General features: G+C 33.8%; 1 protein-coding gene across 1 annotated transcript; it reads right to left on the bottom strand.

Moving 5' to 3' along the window:
- Window positions 1-13,361: 13,361 nt before the first annotated feature.
- LOC145271073 (uncharacterized) lies at window positions 13,362-18,451 on the bottom strand. The gene is made up of 2 exons (XM_080126621.1): window positions 18,338-18,451; window positions 13,362-15,212 (listed from the first exon to the last, which is right to left on the bottom strand). Exon 2 carries the CDS (start codon window positions 15,094-15,096, stop codon window positions 13,492-13,494), a length of 1,605 nt encoding a protein of 534 aa, XP_079982747.1. The 5' UTR covers window positions 15,097-15,212; window positions 18,338-18,451; the 3' UTR covers window positions 13,362-13,491.
- Window positions 18,452-22,858: the final 4,407 nt, after the last annotated feature.

Raw genomic sequence — 22,858 nt, 5'->3', positions numbered from 1 at the left:
TAATTGAAATAAATATATATATTCAAGGGAGACAATTTGTATATAGATCAGATAATTATTAGAATTATTTTTTAAATTGAAATAAATACATTTATATATATATATATATATTATACTAGCATAGGTTACTGGCGTAGCCCCGGTGTTTAGCGGTGTATGCTGCCCCCCTCCCCAACAAAAAAGAAAGCAGAGAAACGGTTAATTTTTTAAAACTTGACCCCTATTATGAACCCTTAAAATTTATTGTTTTGGGCTCCAAATGAGATATTAAGTTAGATCCATGTCCAAGGAAACTATATGTAAAATTTCAAGTGTTTAGACCCATAATTGTCGGAGGAGATTTGTAGGGTTCTCAAAGGCCAAATCATTGAAGTTTGACCCCTCAATCGCCAAATTTCTGTCCAAGTACCAATCACATAGATTTTCCAAAATCTCAGTACCCTTTTTATCAAAATTTGGAATATGTAGACTAAAATTGACAGAAATGTACACACAGACAGACATATTCAATTCTATAGATAGATAGATAGATAAATAATGAGAGACAGAAAGATAAATATATACGATGATTAATGAATTAGTAGAGATAGTTGTTAAATTTTTGGAAATATGTATGGCAATTTGATGGTAAGACTTAGAGCTAACTGTAAATATTTAAAATATATACACAGAAATTCAAATGACAGGACTTATATGTAGAGTGCTCAATACATCAGTAGAGCAAGGTAATAAATTAAAAAAAATGTATACGTCAATTTAGATAACCACAATTTTTTTGGTATTCTTGTGTGAATATGACATAATGTAATATAAATTTTAATAATTTTATTCTAAATGTTATGATTCTCAATGAAAAATCTAAAATGTCAATATATATATATATATATATATATATATATACATATATATATATATTTCAATAAAAAGAATAACTTCTAATAATTATGTCATCTATATATCAATTGTCTCCCTTGAACATATATAGATTATATATATATATTAAATATATATATTTATATATATATATATATATATATATATTTATTAAAAAAAATAACTTCTAATAATTATGTGATCTATATTAAAATTGTCTCCCTTGAATATATATATATATATATATATATATATATATATATATATATTTCAATAAAAAAAAATAAGGTCTAATAAAAATTACAAATTGTCCCCCTGTAATATATATATATATATATATATATATATATATATATATATATATATATATATATATACATATATTTACTTATTTCAATAAAAAAATAACTTCTGATAATTATATGATCTATATACAAATTGTCTCCCTTTTTTAGCACTATTTAAAGTGTAATTATTAAATAAAAATCTAAATAAAATGTCTTTATTGCTCTGTCTTATTGAGCACTCTTATATAACTCTGGTTAAATCTTAATGTTTACTTATCCTGTAATAAAATAAACGTTTTATAATATCAGCTCTGTCTAGTTTTGAGCACTATTTTAAAGTGTTATTATTAAGTAAAAATCTAAATAACATGACTTTATTGTTTTATGTCTCATTGATTGAATTGAAATAAATAAATATATATATATATATATATTTACTTCAATTAATAAAAATAACTTCTAATTATTATATGATCTATATCAAATTGTCTCCCTTTAATATATATATATGTATATACACATATATATATATATATATATATATATATATATATTTATTTATTTCAATAAAAAAAAACTTCTAATAATTATGTGATCTATATACAAATTGTCTCCCTTGAATATATATATATATAGATTATATATATATATATATGTATTTCAATTAAAAAAATAACTTCTAATAATTATGTGATTTATATATTTACCAATGATTCTTGCATGTGCTCCATAGTTTTATATAGCTGTGTAGTAAATTTAAAAATTGCTTTGTTTAATTATACAAGACGATTTTACTTTAAGAGTGCTCAATGCATTTATAGAGCTTTGTAGTAAGAGTTGGAAACATTTTGGCAATTATTTTAGACAAATCTACTTCCAGAGTGCTCAATATATTAGTAGAGCTAAATAAAACATTTGAGAAACAGATATGGCATTTCAACTGCATAAATTTATTTTGACAGAGTTCAATACATTAGTAGAGCTAAATATAGACTTTCAAAAAACGTATGGCAATTCAGCTACACGAATATACTTAAGAGTGCTCAATACATTAGTAGAGGAAAGAATAAAATTCAGAAAACATGAAGAGCTCTGCAGTATGTTTTGAAAACCTAAATGTCAATATGTAAGTATAGATATACTGTAAGTGTTTAATATATATATATATATATATATATATATATGACAAGTATTTAAAACAAGTTTCTTATTTGAGTGCCTAATATATTTGAGAGCTCTATGGTAACTTTATAAAACATATTTCAAAATTATGTTAGATAAATTGTCTTTGAGAGTGCTCATTTCTAAGTAGAGCTCTGTAGAAAATTTTTGAGACATGTTCAGCAATTTAAGTTCATATGAGTTAATAAATAGAGCTATATAGTGACTTGTGCAAACTTATATGGCACTTATCCTAGACAAGTTAACTCTTGTAGCTGTGCAATACGTAAGTAGAGTTCTGCATTAGTTTTTGGGTATGGTTCTCACTTTATTAGGGCAATAACTTGGACACATTATACTATGGACAAATCCATTGAGGACAACCAAAGGTAACCTGTTTTTTTCGACTCTGCTGAATAAGACTCATCCGTCTTGGTTCACTCTTGGGACATTAAAACACACAAGGTGAAGAATTAAAAAAAGAATGCAAAAATGTAAATGTCTTTGCAACTCATTCATTTTCACTTTCATAACACAAAAACAAAAAAATATACATAATAAAAAATGTTAAGCAAAATTGATTCATGTTAACACCTCTCCCAACACCACAGATTAACTACAAAAATACTTGATAAAGCAAAACACAATTACAAATGTGTATGAAAAAAATAAAAATAAAAAAAATCAACCAAGCAATGGCTCATGATTTCCTGGTGTTTGATGGAATGTGAGTAGGCATACAGCCTGGATAATTTTCCAAGGTAAGTGATGATATTCATCATTATTGTCTTTTTGGATTAGTTCAGATATATCTCATAACTATAATTGTTTTATGTATATATTTATATGTCTAGATGTTATGTGTGCTATTTGCATGTTCCCTATAGAAAAAAAGCTACATAAAATCTACAAGTGTATTCTGATGTAGAATTAACCAGTAAAAACAATGCTTGTGTTCCTGATATACAAACTATTTCCTATTAGCATATAAGTTGAATCATGAAATGTATCTCCCTTGCCTGTCTCTCTTTATACCTCTGTATTTATCTAGATCTGTCTATCTCCCTTTTCTTATTCTTTATCCCTATTCCCCGTCTTGCTATCCCAGGTAACAGTAGGCGTCGATGAGGCACATCCAGACGCCAACCTACACGGTGCAGAGAAAGGACAGAAAAAAAACTAAGTCCCGATGTGCCTAGCAGATTAGAAGGCATTTTGCTACGCCTACATGCACCCAACATGGCAGTAGGCGTCGATCGGGCACTTCAAGACACTTACTTACACTGTTTTGAACTTAGAGATTACAATTGAATACTACTTGACATGTGTTGGTCTAGTAGCTCCTCATCTACCAATTCCTACGTCCACCCCTGTAAGGACTTAGAAATTTTCAATTGCATACACGTTGACTTGCATTGGTCTATATGATTCTCATCTACCTATATCCACATCCCCTGTTGTTTCGACTTAGAAATTTTACATTGAATACACGTTGACTTGCATTGGTCTATATGATTCTCATCTACCTATATCCACATCCCCTGTTGTTTGGACTTAGAAATTTTCAATTGAATACACGTTGACTTGCATTGGTCTATAGGATTCTCATCTACCTATATCTACATCCCTTCTTGTTTGGACTTAGAAATTTTCAATTGAATACACGTTGACTTGCATTGGTCTATAGGATTCTCATCTACCTATATCCACATCCCCTGTTGTTTGGACTTAGAAATTTTCAATTGAATACACGTTGACTTGCATTGGTCTATAGGATTCTCATCTACCTATATCCACATCCCCTCTTGTTTGGACTTAGAAATTTTCAATTGAATACACGTTGACTTGCATTGGTCTATAGGATTCTCATCTACCTATATCCACATCCCCTCTTGTTTGGACTTAGAAATTTTCAATTGAATACACGTTGACTTGCATTGGTCTATAGGGTTCTCATCTACCTATATCCACATCCCCTCTTGTTTGGACTTAGAAATTTTCAATTGAATACACGTTGACTTGCATTGGTCTATAGGATTCTCATCTACCTATATCCACATCCCCTCTTGTTTGGACTTAGAAATTTTCAATTGAATACACGTTTACTTGCATTGGTCTATAGGGTTCTCATCTACCTATATCCACATCCCCTCTTGTTTGGACTTAGAAATTTTCAATTGAATACACGTTGACTTGCATTGGTCTATATGATTCTCATCTACCTATATCCACATCCCCTGTTGTTTCGACTTAGAAATTTTACATTGAATACACGTTGACTTGCATTGGTCTATATGATTCTCATCTACCTATATCCACATCCCCTGTTGTTTGGACTTAGAAATTTTCAATTGAATACACGTTGACTTGCATTGGTCTATAGGATTCTCATCTACCTATATCTACATCCCTTCTTGTTTGGACTTAGAAATTTTCAATTGAATACACGTTGACTTGCATTGGTCTATAGGATTCTCATCTACCTATATCCACATCCCCTGTTGTTTGGACTTAGAAATTTTCAATTGAATACACGTTGACTTGCATTGGTCTATAGGATTCTCATCTACCTATATCCACATCCCCTCTTGTTTGGACTTAGAAATTTTCAATTGAATACACGTTGACTTGCATTGGTCTATAGGATTCTCATCTACCTATATCCACATCCCCTCTTGTTTGGACTTAGAAATTTTCAATTGAATACACGTTCACTTGCATTGGTCTATAGGATTCTCATCTACCTGTATCCACATCCCCTGTTGTTTGGACTTAGAAATTTTCAATTGAATACACGTTGACTTGCATTGGTCTATAGGATTCTCATCTACCTATATCCACATCCCCTCTTGTTTGGACTTAGAAATTTTCAATTGAATACACGTTGACTTGCATTGGTCTATAAGATACTCATCTACCTATATCCATATCCCCTGTTGTTTGGACTTAGAAATTTTACATTGCATACACGTTGACTTGCATTGGTCTATAGGGTTCTCATCTACCTATATCCACATCCCCTCTTGTTTGGACTTAGAAATTTTCAATTGAATACACGTTGACTTGCATTGGTCTATAGGATTCTCATCTACCTATATCCACATCCCCTCTTGTTTGGACTTAGAAATTTTCAATTGAATACACGTTTACTTGCATTGGTCTATAGGGTTCTCATCTACCTATATCCACATCCCCTCTTGTTTGGACTTAGAAATTTTCAATTGAATACACGTTGACTTGCATTGGTCTATAGGATTCTCATCTACCTGTATCCACATCCCCTGTTGTTTGGACTTAGAAATTTTCAATTGAATACACGTTGACTTGCATAGGTCTATAGGATTCTCATCTACCTATATCCACATCCCCTCTTGTTTGGACTTAGAAATTTTCAATTGAATACACGTTGACTTGCATTGGTCTATAGGATTCTCATCTACCTATATCCACATCCCCTCTTGTTTGGACTTGGAAATTTTCAATTGAATACACGTTGACTTGCATTGGTCTATAGGATTCTCATATACCTATATCTACATCCCCTGTTGTTTGGACTTAGAAATTTTACATTGAATACACGTTGACTTGCCTTGGTCTATAGGAGTCTCATCTACCTATATCCACATCCCCTCTTGTTTGGACTTAGAAATTTTCAATTGAATACACGTTGACTTGCATTGGTCTATAGGATTCTGATCTACCTATATCCACATCCCCTCTTGTTTGGACTTAGAAATTTTCAATTGAATACACGTTGACTTGCATTGGTCTATAGGATTCTCATCTACCTATATCCACATCCCCTCTTGTTTGGACTTAGAAATTTTCAATTGAATACACGTTGACTTGCATTGGTCTATAAGATTCTCATCTACCTATATCCACATCCCCTGTTGTTTGGACTTAGAAATTTTCAATTGAATACACGTTTACTTGAATTGGTCTATAGGATTCTCATCTACCTATATCCACATCCCCTCTTGTTTGGACTTAGAAATTTTCAATTGAATACACGTTGACTTGCATTGGTCTATAGGATTCTCATCTACCTATATCCACATCCCCTCTTGTTTGGACTTAGAAATTTTCAATTGAATACACGTTGACTTGCATTGGTCTATAAGATTCTCATCTACCTATATCCACATCCCCTGTTGTTTGGACTTAGAAATTTTCAATTGAATACACGTTTACTTGCATTGGTCTATAGCATTCTCATCTACCTATATCCACATCCCCTCTTGTTTGGACTTAGAAATTTTCAATTGAATACACGTTGACTTGCATTGGTCTATAGGATTCTCATCTACCTACATCCACATCCCCTCTTGTTTGGACTTAGAAATTTTACATTGCATACACGTTGACTTGCATTGGTCTATAGGGTTCTCATCTACCTATATCCACATCCCCTCTTGTTTGGACTTAGAAATTTTCAATTGAATACACGTTTACTTGCATTGGTCTATAGGGTTCTCATCTACCTATATCCACATCCCCTCTTGTTTGGACTTAGAAATTTTCAATTGAATACACGTTGACTTGCATTGGTCTATAGGATTCTCATCTACGTATATCCACATCCCCTCTTGTTTGGACTTAGAAATTTTCAATTGAATACACGTTGACTTGCATTGGTCTATAGGATTCCCATCTACCTATATCCACATCCCCTCTTGTTTGGACTTAGAAATTTTACATTGAATACACGTTCACTTGCATTGGTCTATAGGATTCTCATCTACCTATATCCACATCCCCTCTTGTTTGGACTTAGAAATTTTCAATTGAATACACGTTTACTTGCATTGGTCTATAGGGTTCTCATCTACCTATATCCACATCCCCTCTTGTTTGGACTTAGAAATTTTCAATTGAATACACGTTGACTTGCATTGGTCTATAGGATTCTCATCTACGTATATCCACATCCCCTTTTGTTTGGACTTAGAAATTTTCAATTGAATACACGTTGACTTGCATTGGTCTATAGGATTCCCATCTACCTATATCCACATCCCCTCTTGTTTGGACTTAGAAATTTTCAATTGTATACACGTTGACTTGCATTGGTCTATAGGATTCTCATCTACCTATATCCACATCCCCTGTTGTTTGGACTTAGAAATTTTCAATTGAATACACGTTGACTTGCATTGGTCTATAGGATTCTCATCTACCTATATCCACATCCCCTCTTGTTTGGACTTAGAAATTTTCAATTGAATACACGTTGACTTGCATTGGTCTATAGGATTCTCATCTACCTATATCCACATCCCCTGTTGTTTGGACTTAGAAATTTTCAATTGAATACGCGTTGACTTGCATTGGTCTATAGGATTCTGATCTACCTATATCCACATCCCCTCTTGTTTGGACTTAGAAATTTTCAATTGAATACACGTTGACTTGCATTGGTCTATAGGATTCTCATCTACGTATATCCACATCCCCTCTTGTTTGGACTTAGAAATTTTCAATTGAATACACGTTGACTTGCATTGGTCTATAGGATTCTCATCTACCTATATCCACATCCCCTGTTGTTTGGACTTAGAAATTTTCAATTGAATACACGTTGACTTGCATTGGTCTATAGGATTCTCATCTACCTATATCCACATCCCCTCTTGTTTGGACTTAGAAATTTTCAATTGAATACCCGTTGACTTGCATTGGTCTATAGGATTCTGATCTACCTATATCCACATCCCCTCTTGTTTGGACTTAGAAATTTTCAATTGAATACACGTTGACTTGCATTGGTCTATAGGATTCCCATCTACCTATATCCACATCCCCTCTTGTTTGGACTTAGAAATTTTCAATTGTATACACGTTGACTTGCATTGGTCTATAGGATTCTCATCTACCTATATCCACATCCCCTGTTGTTTGGACTTAGAAATTTTCAATTGAATACACGTTGACTTGCATTGGTCTATAGGATTCTCATCTACCTATATCCACATCCCCTCTTGTTTGGACTTAGAAATTTTCAATTGAATACACGTTGACTTGCATTGGTCTATAGGATTCTCATCTACCTATATCCACATCCCCTCTTGTTTGGACTTAGAAATTTTCAATTGAATACACGTTGACTTGCATTGGTCTATAGGATTCTGATCTACCTATATCCACATCCCCTCTTGTTTGGACTTAGAAATTTTCATTTGAATACACGTTGACTTGCATTGGTCTATAGGATTCTCATCTACCTATATCCACATCCCCTGTTGTTTGGACATAAAAATTTTCAATTGAATACACGTTGACTTTCATTGGTCTATAGGATTCTGATCTACCTATATCCACATCCCCTCTTGTTTGGACTGCTACTGCTTGTAATTTTTTAAGTTAGAAATAAAAATAAATATCTTGATTGGATGCTCAACAAATACATAGTATCTACTGCTTGTAATTTTTTAAGTTAGACATAAAAATGAATATCTTGATTGGATGCTGAACAAATACATAGTATCTACTGCTTGTAATTTTTTAAGTTAGAAATAAAAATAAATATCTTGATTGGATGCTCAACAAATACATAGTATCTACTGCTTGTAATTTTATAAGTTAGAAATAAAAATAAATATCTTGATTGGATGCTCAACAAATACATAGTATCTACTGCTTGTAATTTTTTAAGTTAGAAATAAAAATAAATATCTTGATTGGATGCTCAACAAATACATAGTATCTACTGCTTGTAATTTTTTTAGTTAGAAATAAAAATAAATATTTTGATTGGATGCTCAACAAATACATAGTATCTACTGCTTGTAATTTTATAAGTTAGAAATAAAAATAAATATTTTGATTGGATGCTCAACAAATACATAGTATCTACTGCTTGTAATTTTATAAGTTAGAAATAAAAATAAATATCTTGATTGGATGCTCAACAAATACATAGTATCTACTGCTTGTAATTTTTTAAGTTAGAAATAAAAATAAATATCTTGATTGGATGCTCAACAAATACATAGTATCTACTGCTTGTAATGTTTTAAGTTAGAAATAAAAATAAATATCTTGATTGGATGCTCAACAAATACATAGTATCTACTGCTTGTAATTTTTTAAGTTAGAAATAAAAATAAATATCTTGATTGGATGCTCAACAAATACATAGTATCTACTGCTTGTAATTTTTTAAGTTAGAAATAAAAATAAATATTTTGATTGGATGCTCAACAAATACATAGTATCTACTGCTTGTAATTTTTTAAGTTAGAAATAAAAATAAATATCTTGATTGGATGCTCAGTAAATGCATAGTATCTACTGCTTGTAATTTTTTAAGTTAGAAATAAAAATGAATATCTTGATTGGATGCTCAACAAATACATAGTATCTACTGCTTGTAATTTTTTAAGTCAGAAATAAAAATAAATATCTTGATTGGATGCTCAACAAATACATAGTATCTACTGCTTGTAATTTTATAAGTTAGAAATAAAAATAAATATCTTGATTGGATGCTCAACAAATACATAGTATCTACTGCTTGTATTTTTTTAAGTTAGAAATAAAAATAAATATCTTGATTGGATGCTCAACAAATACATAGTATCTACTGCTTGTAATTTTTTAAGTTAGAAATAAAAATAAATATCTTGATTGGATGCTCAACAAATACATAGTATCTACTGCTTGTAATTTTTTAAGTTAGAAATAAAAATAAATATCTTGATTGGATGCTCAACAAATACATAGTATCTACTGCTTGTAATTTTATAAGTTAGAAATAAAAATAAATATCTTGATTGGATGCTCAACAAATACATAGTATCTACTGCTTGTAATTTTTTAAGTTAGAAATAAAAATGAATATCCTGATTGACTACTCAACCTAACTTTTAACTAACACCATTAACTAAATTATTTTAACTATTAAAACCTGCATTGAGGGCACATAAATTATAGAGAAATGTTACCCTTTGTGACCAAGGCCGCCAACCCCCATATTTCCTCCTGTATCAGAAAACACGCTATGTGATATACAAATATCTGTACGTGATGTTGCCAAGCTTATCAGAAACCTTTGTTACATGATAAGGGCTGTCCCCTGTTCATGTAAGTATAAAAATAGAGAGATTAGTTAAAATGGAAATAAGAGAAAGCAGAAATCGAACCCTGGACATAAGTTTTAAAGAACAATAGGTTTAAATGGAATGTCCAGTAAAATGTTAATTCGGATGAAATAAATAATAAATAAACTATTCAATTGTTAAAAGAATGTGGATAATAAAATATGAGTTAAATAAATTAGATATGTAGGTTAAATTCCTTTGTGGAAACAAACAAGGAAAATAGGTTATTGGGAAATCAATGTCGAAAACGTGCAAAGTCGCGCATGTTGAGACACGTGAATTTTGCTCACGTGGCCGGGATGCATGGAGTTCTCAATATAGTTGGTGGAGAGACAGTCAGAGAGACAGTCAGAGAGACAGTCAGGAGAGACAGTCAGGGGAGACAGACAGGCGGACGTCTGAAGCGAGACGTCACTTCAGAAACTAAGATGTGAAACTTTGAGTTCTTAATGAGGAAATCCCGACCGGTCGTATTAAATAAATTCACCATGTGTTTTGGATAAAGCTCATCTTTGTGTTGTGATTTCTACAAAAAGGTAAATTGTATCGTTATTATATGTCTGTGTTATAAAATGTCATTACAACAACATCTCTCTCTCTAAGATACAACATCATATGTAATAAGACAAGAACTCTCACTAAGACACATATCATTACTAATAAGAACTCTCACAAGAAAAAGCATCACTTATAATAGTCTCTCTCTAAGACTCTTAATGAAACCACTATATAACACCTTGATTCCAGTAAAGCAACCGGCCCTAACGGTATTCCAATTACAGTATGCAAAAAAACTTCAACCAGAACTAGTGTTCATACTTACAAAACTGTTTAAACGTTGTCTTAAGGAGAATTGCTTCCCGTCATCCTGGAAAATCTCATCAGTATGCTCTGTATTTAAGAATTCAGGTGATCGCTCATCTCCCTCCCAATACAGGCCAATAAGAAATGAGAATTTTTATTTAAATTAATTTTCAAGTTTTTAACTTGATTGAATTCTGAGCATAATTCAAAGGGCCGACAGCTTGTAATTTTTAAAGTCCGAAGTACAAATTTTTATTTAAATTAATTTTCAAGTCAGGAATACTTATCTTGCTTGAATGCTGACACCTAATAAACCTGAAACTGGAACGAAAACATAGCAAAGAGCGGAGATAAATATTAGATCATATAAAGGTTCTACAGCTTGGAATTTTAAAGTTAGAAATAAGAATCTTTATTTAAATTAATTTTCAATTTCGGAATAAGAATCTTAATTGAATGCTTAGCTCAATACATAGGGTCTGCTATTTGTAATTTTAAAATTAATAATGAGAATCTTTATTTAAAATAATTTTCAAAATTTTACCTTGATTGAATTCTGAGCAGAATTAATAATTTTCAAGTATCTTCAATGACTGCTTAGTATAATCCGTAGGGTCTATAACTTGTAACTTTAAAGTTAGAAATGAAAATTTTTATTTAAAATAATTTTCAAATTTATATTTAAAATAATTTTCAAATTTTTATTTAAATTAATTTTCAAAATTTTACCTTGATTGAATTCTGAGCATTATTCAAAACGTCTATGGCTTGTAATTTTAAAGTTAGAAATAAGAATTTTTATTTAAAATAATTTTCAAATTTTTACCTTGATTGAATTCTGAGCATAATTCAAAATGTCTACGGATTGTAATTTTAAAGATAGAAATAAGAATTTTTATTTAAAATAATTTTCAAAATTTTACCTTGAGGCAGAATAACAAGTGTGAATACGTAGAGTTTACAGCTCAAAACTTTAAAGTCAGGAATAATTATCTTGCTTGAATGCTGAGCCTAATATACAGGGCCGACAGCTTGTAAGTCTAAAGTTAGAAATAAGAATTTTATATAAATTAATTTTACAAGTTAAGAATTTATACCTTGATTGAATTCTAAGCGTAATACATATGGTCTACTACTTGTAATTTTTCAAGTTAAAAATAAGAATTTTTATTTAAAATAATTTTCAAATTTTTACCTTGATTTAATACTGAGGATAATACATAGGATCTACATCTTGCACTTTTAAAGTTAGAAATAATAATTTTTATTTAAATTAATTTTCAAGTTTGAAATAAGTTCATTTTTTATTTCGTCCTGATGTCACTTTATTTTTTCCGCATCTTCTTTCGACATGTTCCTATTTCGTATCAATGAAGAAATTTTCAGAGATCAAGGGCCCTCTTCTTGATACTCGTACAATAACGAATCGACGCATAAATTATTTTACAATGTCTGTTTTTTTAGGTTCTTGTTCTGTTCTTAACGTTGATATCTCTTTTTTTTTTGCTTGTTATTTTTTTTCCCGCACATTCCTTAATATGCGATCGATTCATTTCGAACGAAATATTTGGGTTTGTTTTACTGTACACATAGATTCGAAAAAGTTGTCAAAAAACAAATATAGAACAAATAAATGTTATCAAAGGCAAGATAAGTTACTTTTCTACCTAACTGGATATATTTTTTGTGTTTTTATTCAGTGTAACATGTTTATTCAGCTCGAAAAACATGCAATGTTTACCGATGTATTGGAAAATTCAAAATGGCAGCCGACTGTCTCTCGGAGAGGGTACGTTTGGGAAAAGGTATTATAAATAATAAATTAGACAAAATACTGTTAGAAATATTCGCTCAATATGTTACCGTGACATAAGTTGACATGTATTCGGTTGTTTTCTAACAGTATTTTGTCTAATTTATTATTTATAATACCTTTTCCCAAACGTACCCTCTCCGAGAGACAGTCGGCTGCCATTTTGAATTTTCCAATACATCGGTAAACATTGCATGTTTTTCGAGCTGAATAAACATGTTACACTGAATAAAAACACAAAAAATATATCCAGTTAGGTAGAAAAGTAACTTATCTTGCCTTTGGTAACATTTATTTGTTCTATATTTGTTTTTTGACAACTTTTTCGAATCTATGTGAACAGTAATACAAACCCAAATATTTTAATCCATTTTAGTTCAGTAAATTCACAGAGACCAAAGGTCTCCTTCCTGATCTTGTATTCTATTTTACTTCAGTAAGTTCTCGGAGATCATGTCTCTTTTTTAAGTTTTTTATTTTGTTCCCTTCCTAAATCTGATGTCTCTTTTTTAGGCTTTTTACTATGTTGTGATGTCTCGTCTTCTTGCTTTTGATTTTTTTCGGCTTGTTCTTCTTCGACATGCGATCGCATATGCACATTCAGATTGCACCGCTGCGAGAATCCTAACCCGCAGATCCCGCATGCATACGGTTTCTCACCAGTGTGTATGCGCATGTGTGTCTTTAGGTGCGAGTATCGGGAGAACGCCGATGCGCAGACGCCGCACGAGTACGGCTTTTCTTTAGTGTGTTTTCGCATGTGACGCTTAAGCGGACCGTTGTCAGAGAACGCCGCCCCGCAGACGCCGCATGAATATGGCTTCTCGCCTGTGTGGATGCGAATATGCCGTTTCAAGTTGGCGTTGATCGAAAAAGCTGAACCGCATACTTCGCACGCGAATGGTTTCTCTCCTGTGTGTGTCTTCATGTGCAATTTGAGAACTGAGCGACGCGCAAACGGCGTCTTGCAGATCTCGCACGCAAACGGTTTCTCCCCCGTGTGCGTTCGAACGTGGATCTTCAGATCGAACTTCCGAGCAAACGCCGACTCACAAACCTCACAAGAAAACGGTCTCTTCTCTCCCGGCGACGATGACCCCAACGTAGCTTTCTCTCCCGCGACACCATCCAGTTCTTTCTCCACAATCGGTGGATCCAACGTATGCTTCCAACCCGTTAATGATTCGATGTATTTATCCACAATCAGAGCTCTCATAAGTTTCTCTCCAGTAAGCGGCTCTGTTGGTTTCCCTTCTATAGATCTCTCTCCAATGGGTGTTTCGAGCGGTTTCCATCCAGTGAGCGTTTCCAAGGTCTTGCCACCAGAAAATGTCTCTGTTTCAACAATTTTTTTTCCAGTGAGACTTTCACTTGTTTTCCCACCAGTAATTTGTTTGATAGTTTTTTCTCCAGTGATTGGTTCCATGGGTTTCCAATCGATTACTGCTTTCATTGACCCCTCTCTATGGAGTGCTTCTGGTTGATTTTTGTCACAAAATGTCTCCACGCATTTTCCTCCAGTATAGGTCTCCATCGGCTTCCAATCAAGCAGTGTATCTATTGCTCTCTCTCTAGCCCCCGTTTCCATTTGGTTTTTCTCACTGAGCATCTCCATAGATTTACGCCCAGTGTGCATCTCTGTCGGCTTCCAATCAATCAGTGTTTCTATCGATCTTTCTCTAGCCCCCGTTTCCATTTGGTTCTTTTCCATTTCCAAAGGTTTCCATCCAAGGAACGTTTCGATTGATTTTTCCCCCCCAAATGTTTCTTGCGGTTTTCTTTCACCAATTGTCTCAAAATTTTTCCATCCACAAAATGCATCCACGGTTTTCGCTGTGTTCATCTCCATAGATTTACCATCACTGAATGCATCCAAGGGTTTCCCACCTAGGAGAGTTTCCATGGGTTTCCCTCCACTCATATTTCCCGGTGGTTTCCATCTGTTGAATGCCTCCAAGGGTTTCCAACCACTGATTGGTTCCAAAGGTTTTCCTCCAGGGAAGGCTTCCAAGGATTTCCATCCAGTAAGTGGTTTTTCTCCAGTTGGCGTTTCCATGTTTACGTGTGTATGAAAAGCTGCAGAAATTACTGACCACGCACGTGCAAAGGATTCTGAGGGGTTTCCAGTGGGTGCCACGAAAAGCAGTTCTGTTATTTTGTTTCCGTCATCATCTGTGAATGAAAAAGAAAACATATTTTACAAAATAATGAAACAAAAAAAACACAATCAAATGTACATTAATATCAATTTGTGTAAGATGAGAACAGTAGCCCAAAGATTTCATATGATAAAAATGTAGGAGTTTTGAAGGTCACATGTAACAGTTTTGGAGGTCATGTGTAAGAGTTTTGAAGGTCATATGTAGGAGTTTTGAAGGTCACATCTAGGAGTTTTGAAGGTCACATCTAGGAGTTTTGAAGGTCATGTGTAAGAGTTTTGAAGGTCACGTGTAGGAGTTTTGAAGGTCATGTGTAAGAGTTTTGAAGGTCATGTGTAAGAGTTTTGAAAGTTATATGTAAGAGTTTTGAAGGTCATATGTAGGAGTTTTGAAGGTCACATGTAAGAGTTTTGAAGGTCACATGTAAGAGTTTTGAAGGTCATATGTAGGAGTTTTGAAGGTCACATGTAAGAGTTTTGAAGGTCACATGTAAGAGTTTTGAAGGTCACATGTAAGAGTTTTGAAGGTCATATATAGAAGGAAAATGGCCAGCAGAAAGAGAGTGTTACAATAATAGGATAGTGTGTCCGTTATTTATTTTGTGTGTCACGGTTACATCTTTTTTCTGCCTACTTCCTATTTTCTCTAAGTTTTTAATTTGATTAGGATATATATATATAAATATTAAGATTAGATCGAAGTTTACATTTACTTTTGTCTAGTAAATTTTCCTTATCTACTGCTTTATTGACCTATATATATATATATATATATATATATATATATATATATATATGTCTCGGAAGTAGAGTGAAAAGCACATCTTATTTTTCTTTTATTAATATTAATATTTTTTCCTTGTACACATTTTTGTGAATTATTCCTTGGATTTCTGCCTTTGAATTATTACGGACCATCTTCTTCCAATTACGGGATTTCCTTGGATTTTACTTGTACAAATGGAAATTCTTTTAACTTTCTTGAAGTTTTACGTTTGGATTTTACCGTCACTGGATTTTTTATCTTCCACCAGACTATCCATTCATGTGTAATCACCTTTTTCTTTACCATATTCCCTCTGCTTCACTTTTTTTGTTTTCAAGTAAGATCTTTGACTTACTTGTTGTTTCATCAAATACTTCTGCATGCAAAATCTGATCCCGCATTTTGCTAATTCCTGCCCTCTGATGAGAAGGAAAGTATTTCTTCGAAACTCCGCGGATTAAGGACTATCCACTTATCAAGTGTTTCCTTTTCAGATTAAATATGTTTTTAACTCTTTTTTATTTGTTATATATATTTTTTTGACAACTTTTTCGAATCTATGTGTACAGTAATACAAACCCGAAGTTTTTAATTCGAGCGTGTTTTGAATTTTACCATTCTTGGATTTTTTTACCCTTCACCGGACTATCCATTCATGTGAAATCTTTTTATCATTTTTCTTTTACATCCTATTCCCCTTACCTAGGTAGGAATTAGCAAAATGCGGGATCGGATTTTGCATGCAGAAGTATTTAATGAAACAACAAGTAAGTCAAAGATCGCCATATATATTTTATAACTTACTAACTAGCTCTACCTAGGTATTGAGCACTTTTGAAGTAAATATTTAAAGTTTACGCATAAATTTATACTTTCGTATATTAATTTATGTGAGTAAATGAAGTAGTTATATATATATATATATATATATATATATATATATATATATATATATATACATAGGAGCAAACAGTTAATAAAACATGTTAAAAAACACTTTGAAATGAGTTAAAAACATATTTAATCTGAAAAGGAAACACTAGATAAGTGGATAGTCCTTAATCCGCGGAGTTTCGAAGAAATACTTTCCTTCTCATCATAGGGCAGGAATTAGCAAAATGCGGGATCAGATTTTGCATGCAGAAGTATTTGATGAAACAACAAGTAATTCAAAGATCTTACTTGAAAACAAAATAAGTTAAGCAGAGGGAATATGGTGAAGAAAAAGGTGATTACACATTAATGGATAGTCTGGTGGAAGATAAAAAATCCAGTGACGGTAAAATCCAAATGTAAAACTTCAAGAAAGTTAAAAGAATTTCCATTTGTACAAGTAAAATCCCAGGAAATTCCATATATATCCCATATATATATATATATATATATATATATATATATATATATATATATATATACAGGGTGACCCCCCCCCCAAAAAAAAACAAAAGCTAAATGGAGGCCATTTAGAACATATGCTGTAGAACGGAGAAAAAAAGGCCAAAGACCCTAGTGTTTTGATGTGATGTTTTGAATATAATAAACTAGTTATGACCAAAGTTTCATTTCATTCGGACAAAACACTAAGAAACGGGGCCTAATTAGAGTTGGGGCCCGTTTTTGAGGGGTCACCCTGTACATATATATACATATATATATATATATATATATATATATATATATGAGCATGAAAAGTAATATGGTTAAGCTTAAACATGGAAAAGTAAAGGACTAGTTTTTAAAACTGGAAAAGGACAAGATATTCTAGTAAAAAATATAATAAATTTATAACTTAAAAATTCGACAATGGACAAAATTGGAGGCCTGCAATATAAATGCTGGAGTCCCTCAGGGGTCAATCCTAGGGCCAACTCTCTTCCTGATCTACATCAATGACCTCCCTAAACACATACTTAAATCATTCATTGACATCTATGCTGATAACACGACCATCTACAACAACACATCAAAGGCTGTAAATGACAAAGTTCTCTCTGATTCTCTCTCCTCTGATCTCGAATGCGTGGTTCAGTGGGGGAAGATGTGGATGGTTACCTTTAATGCATCCAAAACCGAACTCCTATCCTTACATCATCAATGCTCTGATCCCCATCTGGCATCAATTGTGATGGATGGCTCTCGTCTGGGTGGTCACATTCAATGCTGCAAAGGTTAAACTTGTTTCCTTCAATAATTACAAGAAACCTTCTCTACCACCAATAGCAATGGACAAAGACTCTTTATCTGAAAGTACATCTTTTAAACTTATCGGCCTAACGTTTACAGGGAACATGAACTGGAATAGATACATTGAGAGCATTGCCAAGGCTGCTGCAAAGAAGGTGGGCTCTTTCTACCATGCTAAAAACTACTTACACCTGAAAGTATCCTGTACCTCTATAAGGCCATCATTCACCCATGTATAGAGTATTGTTGTCACATCTGGGCTGGTGCATCTGCTGCTTGTCTCTCGCTCCTGGACAGGGTTCAAAAGAGAGTCGCCAACCTGATAGGTCCTGAACTGTCATCTAAACTTCAGCCTCTGTCACATCGACAATGAATGCTCTGACGAACTACAAGCTACGATGAATTTACTGGTGTTCAAAATCGTAAAATTATGTAAGGAGGTGAGCGATGCTTTTTATGACTGGTTTCCATAGCAACCACGTCGCTTCAGCGACTATTGTTGCTATTAATTCACTGCTCTTGAAAAGAGAAATAACAAGTGAAACAGAGAATGAAAGCATGAAAAGAAAAAAAAAATGACATCTTGCTGCTCAAATCCCTACATAGTACCTTAGTAGTTGTTGCCCCTGATAGTAGCCCCTACACCAAAGTGGCAATGTGTTTTGTTTGGGGTTAAAAGGTAATAAAAAAAAAGTTGTTTTTTTTTTATTTTTTTTTTTATTCAATTTTCACCCCAAACAAGGCACAGTGCCACTTTGAAGCAGGGGGCTACTATTAGGGAATTAATTAGCGGGGTCATTATGAAGGGAGAAGAGTAGAAAGATGTTTGTTAACATTACACTTGAACTTCTGCATATCATTGCAGTTGGGAAAGCAGACTCCCGGAAGGGAGTTCCAAAGACCCGCAGTTCTGGGGAAGAAACTATTGGAGTAAAAGGCTTTCTTGCACCTAGGGATCTCTACTGTAAAGGGATGAGACTTAGTAGCTTGTCGGGTTTGTCGGGGGTAGTTACGTCGGGGAGGTACAAGTGTTTGCAGTTCGTCAGAGCATTCACCATTAAAGTATTTGTAGAACAGGCAGAGGGATGCAACATCTCGTCGATGGGACAGAGGTTGAAGCCCAGATGACAGTTCAGGACCTATCAGGTTTGCGACTCTCTTTTGAATCCTTCCAAGAAGTGAGAGACAAGCAGCAGATGCACCAGCCCAGATGTGACAACAGTACTCCATACATGGGCGAATGGTTGCCTTAAGATAATTATGGAGGGGGATTTTATTAAAGCAGATGAGTGGCGTACATTGTTATTACATATGTGTTTATGGGGGCAAAAAAATAAGACTGAACTTAAACAAAAAACAAGGGAATTTATTGGAAGACTGAAAAAATCATGGATTACAATAGAAAAATGCGAGCATGAAAAGTAATATGGTTAAGCTTTAACATGGAAAAGTAAACAAGAACGTTTTTAAATTCAATTTTTAAAATTATACAATCAATTCTTAATGCTGCTATATTTTTTTTTTTTCACACAGTGATCACCACTTATCAAGGCCCGGAAGCCACTCAGGGATAAGGGTTATTGCAAGTACATTACGTTAGTGTGGAGATTTGATGAAGTGTTTAATTAAGGGGGCAGTTCATTAGGAATTTGTTTACATTGGACTTGAAGACATCCAAGTTTTAGTCCGGAGGGAAGCAGGCAGACGGAACAGAGTTCCACATGCGTGCAGTCCTAAGAAAGAAGCTTTGTTCATGGAATCCACGTTTTGATTTAGGCACAGATATAGAGTGGGGGAAATTTTTCACAGTTGATTCAGCTAGACGGGTGTTTTTTGTGAAAGATTGGCGAGGGGGGACCAGAGATTGGAGTTCAGACGAGCACTTGCCATGAAAATAACGATAAAACAAGGATAGGCTTGCAACGTCTCTTCTGTGGGAGAGAGGCTGCAGGGTAGAGAAAAGGGCATCCCCCACTAAGCCATGAAGTCTATTTTGTACTCTGTCAAGGCAAGATAGGCTGTTTTTAGCAGCTCCTGCCCAGATATGGCAGCAGTATTCCATCCTTGGACGTACTTGGCTTTTATATAGATAGAGAATTGCATCAGTAGTGAGATATCTTCTGAAGCAGTAGAAGGATCCCACCATCTTTCCAGCTATTAAAGTTTAAATGCAGTTTAAATCCCGTTTTTCTGGAAATGTCGGTTGCAAATGTTTCTTTGGATAAAAAAAAAGTTTTAAAAAAATGGTATTTTTTTAGATTAGGTCCACCTCCGCAATTCTCTTTTAAATGACGACTTTTATAAGTTTTCGGCTATGCAAACCTTTAGAATCCTAAAAAGATCTCTCGGAAGCATTTTTGCAACATGAAAAATATACAAACCAAAATAAAGAGAGGAGGAAACCCTGCTCAAAAACATGGTTTATTACATCGCCTAAAAAAAGAAGAATCGGGGCCTCCAATAATACGATAATTTGGTGGGGAAGTAAATTGTTTTCTTTTTCTAACTTGGTTTTAAAAAGTTTTTATTGCTAACATTTATTTTCATAAACTCTAACCACACCTCACAACCCTAATCCGGCCGGTCGGGAAAAACGTTTTTATTTTTTTAAATTTTCGTGAATACGACAACACACATACGCACGCATGTACACACATACACACACACACACACGCACGCACACATAAGCATATCGCTTGTCACCAAGCTAAAGAAGAGAGAGAGAGAGAGTGGGGGAAGGAGAGAAAGGATCGTACGTGCCGGGGTCAAACAGAAGTTAAATGAAATCGATTCAAAATGGCTCCACAAAGTTGTGTCTGAACTTTTTATTCTACGAAACTTAAGATTAATAAAACGAAATAATCGTGACCCGTGGAAATTCCACGGCGAATATTTCGCATTCAATAAGAACAAAACGAAAAAGTAGTGAACAAATAAATATATAAGAAAATGAATGTTACCAATGGCAAGATAAGTTACTCTGCTACCTACCTAGATCACATTGTTGTTGTTTTAACTTATTTTAAAACGTTTATTTAACACAAACAAAAGTAGCGCACAGTTTTAAGTTAGAACAATAAATAAATGTCTGATATTTTACAGACATCTTGTGAGACTCGATAATCGCTCCAAACTCGAAAATTAAGCAAAATACTGGTAGCAACACATCCAATAAATGTCAGAAAACGTTCGAACATGTTTTCTTTTTCACATTAGCGAAACTCTTATCAGAGCAAAAGCGAAAATGAGAAACAAACACAAATGAAGAAGTCAGTTTTTATCGTTGAGCACAAAAACAACAAAAGAAAGAGTATCTAATCTAATAGGCCCCGTGCGTGCTATAGGTCAATCTCCAAAGTCTGTCCCATCGCCTCAGTGTTGTATCCCTGTTTACAAGTACTTTAATGGGATGTGCTCTGATGAACCTATAGCATTCATACCAGTGTCCGGAAAACTTGTCCAGGAAAACTCGTCTCCGGAATAACCGTACCCGGAAAACTCGTACTGTTCAGTTTGTTCAGGTATGCTGAAAACGAATATCACAAGGAAAATTAGCAGAGACAAATAGTTTTGGAGCTAGTTTTATTAATGCGCGTATTGTGAAATGTAAATCACTGGCGACCATGTTTGAACAGGCGGCATATGAAAGGGGCCAACCCTTAGTTTGTTCAGGTATGCTGAAAACGAATATCGCAAGGAAAATTAGCAGAGACAAATAGTTTTGGAGCTAGTTTTATTAATGCGTGTATTTTGAAATGTAAATCACTGGCGACCATGTTTGAACAGTTTGAACAGGCGGCATATGAAAGGGGCCAACACTCAATTTATTCAGGTATGCTGAAAACGAATATCGCAAGGAAAATTAGCACAGACTACCAGTTTTGGAGCTAGTTTTAGTTAATGCGTGTATTTTGTAAATGTAGATCACTGGTGACCATGTTTGAACAGGCGGAATATGAAATTGGGCAACCCTCAGTTTGTTCAGGTATGCTGAAAACGAATATCGCAAGGCAAATTAGCACAGACAAATAGTTTTGGAGCTAGTTTTATTAATGCGTGTATTTTGAAATGTAAATCACTGGCGACCATGTGTGAACAGGCGGCATATGAAAGTGGCCAACCCTCAATTTGTTCAGTTATGCTGAAAACGAATATCGCAAGTAAAATTAGCAGAGACAAATAGTTTGGGAGATAGTTTTATTAATGCGTGTATTTTGAAATGCAAATCACTGGCGACCATGTTTAAACATGCGGACTATGAAAGGAGCCAATCGTCAGTTTGTTCAGGTATGCTGAAAACGAATATCGCAAGGAAAATTAGCAGAGACAGACAGACAGACTACTAGTTTTGGAGCTAGTTTTATTAATGCGTGTATTGTGAAATGTAAATCCCTGGCGACCATGTTTGAACAGGCGGCATATGAAAGGGGCCAACCCTTAGTTTGTTCAGGTATGCTGAAAACGAATATCGCAAGGAAAATTAGCAGAGACAAATAGTTTTGGAGCTTGTTTTATTAATGCATGTATTGTGAAATGTAAATTCCTGACGACCATGTTTGAACAGGCGGCATATGAAAGGGGCTAACCCTTAGTTGTTTCAGGTATGCTGAAAACGAATATCGCAAAGAAAATTAGCACAGACAGACGAATAGTTTTCGAGATAGTAAATGCGTGTATTTGGAAATGTAAATCACTGGCGATCATGTTTGA

Source organism: Euprymna scolopes, chromosome 46, assembly GCF_053919585.1.
Source record: "Euprymna scolopes isolate OS-2025 chromosome 46, ASM5391958v1, whole genome shotgun sequence".
NCBI lineage: Eukaryota > Metazoa > Mollusca > Cephalopoda > Sepiida > Sepiolidae > Euprymna > Euprymna scolopes.
This window is presented reverse-complemented; position numbering and strand designations above follow the sequence as displayed.

Excerpts from the sequence above, each read along its gene's own strand:
- LOC145271073 (XM_080126621.1), bottom strand. The coding sequence starts at position 15,096 with ATGGAAACGCCAACTGGAGAAAAACCACTTACTGGATGGAAATCCTTG.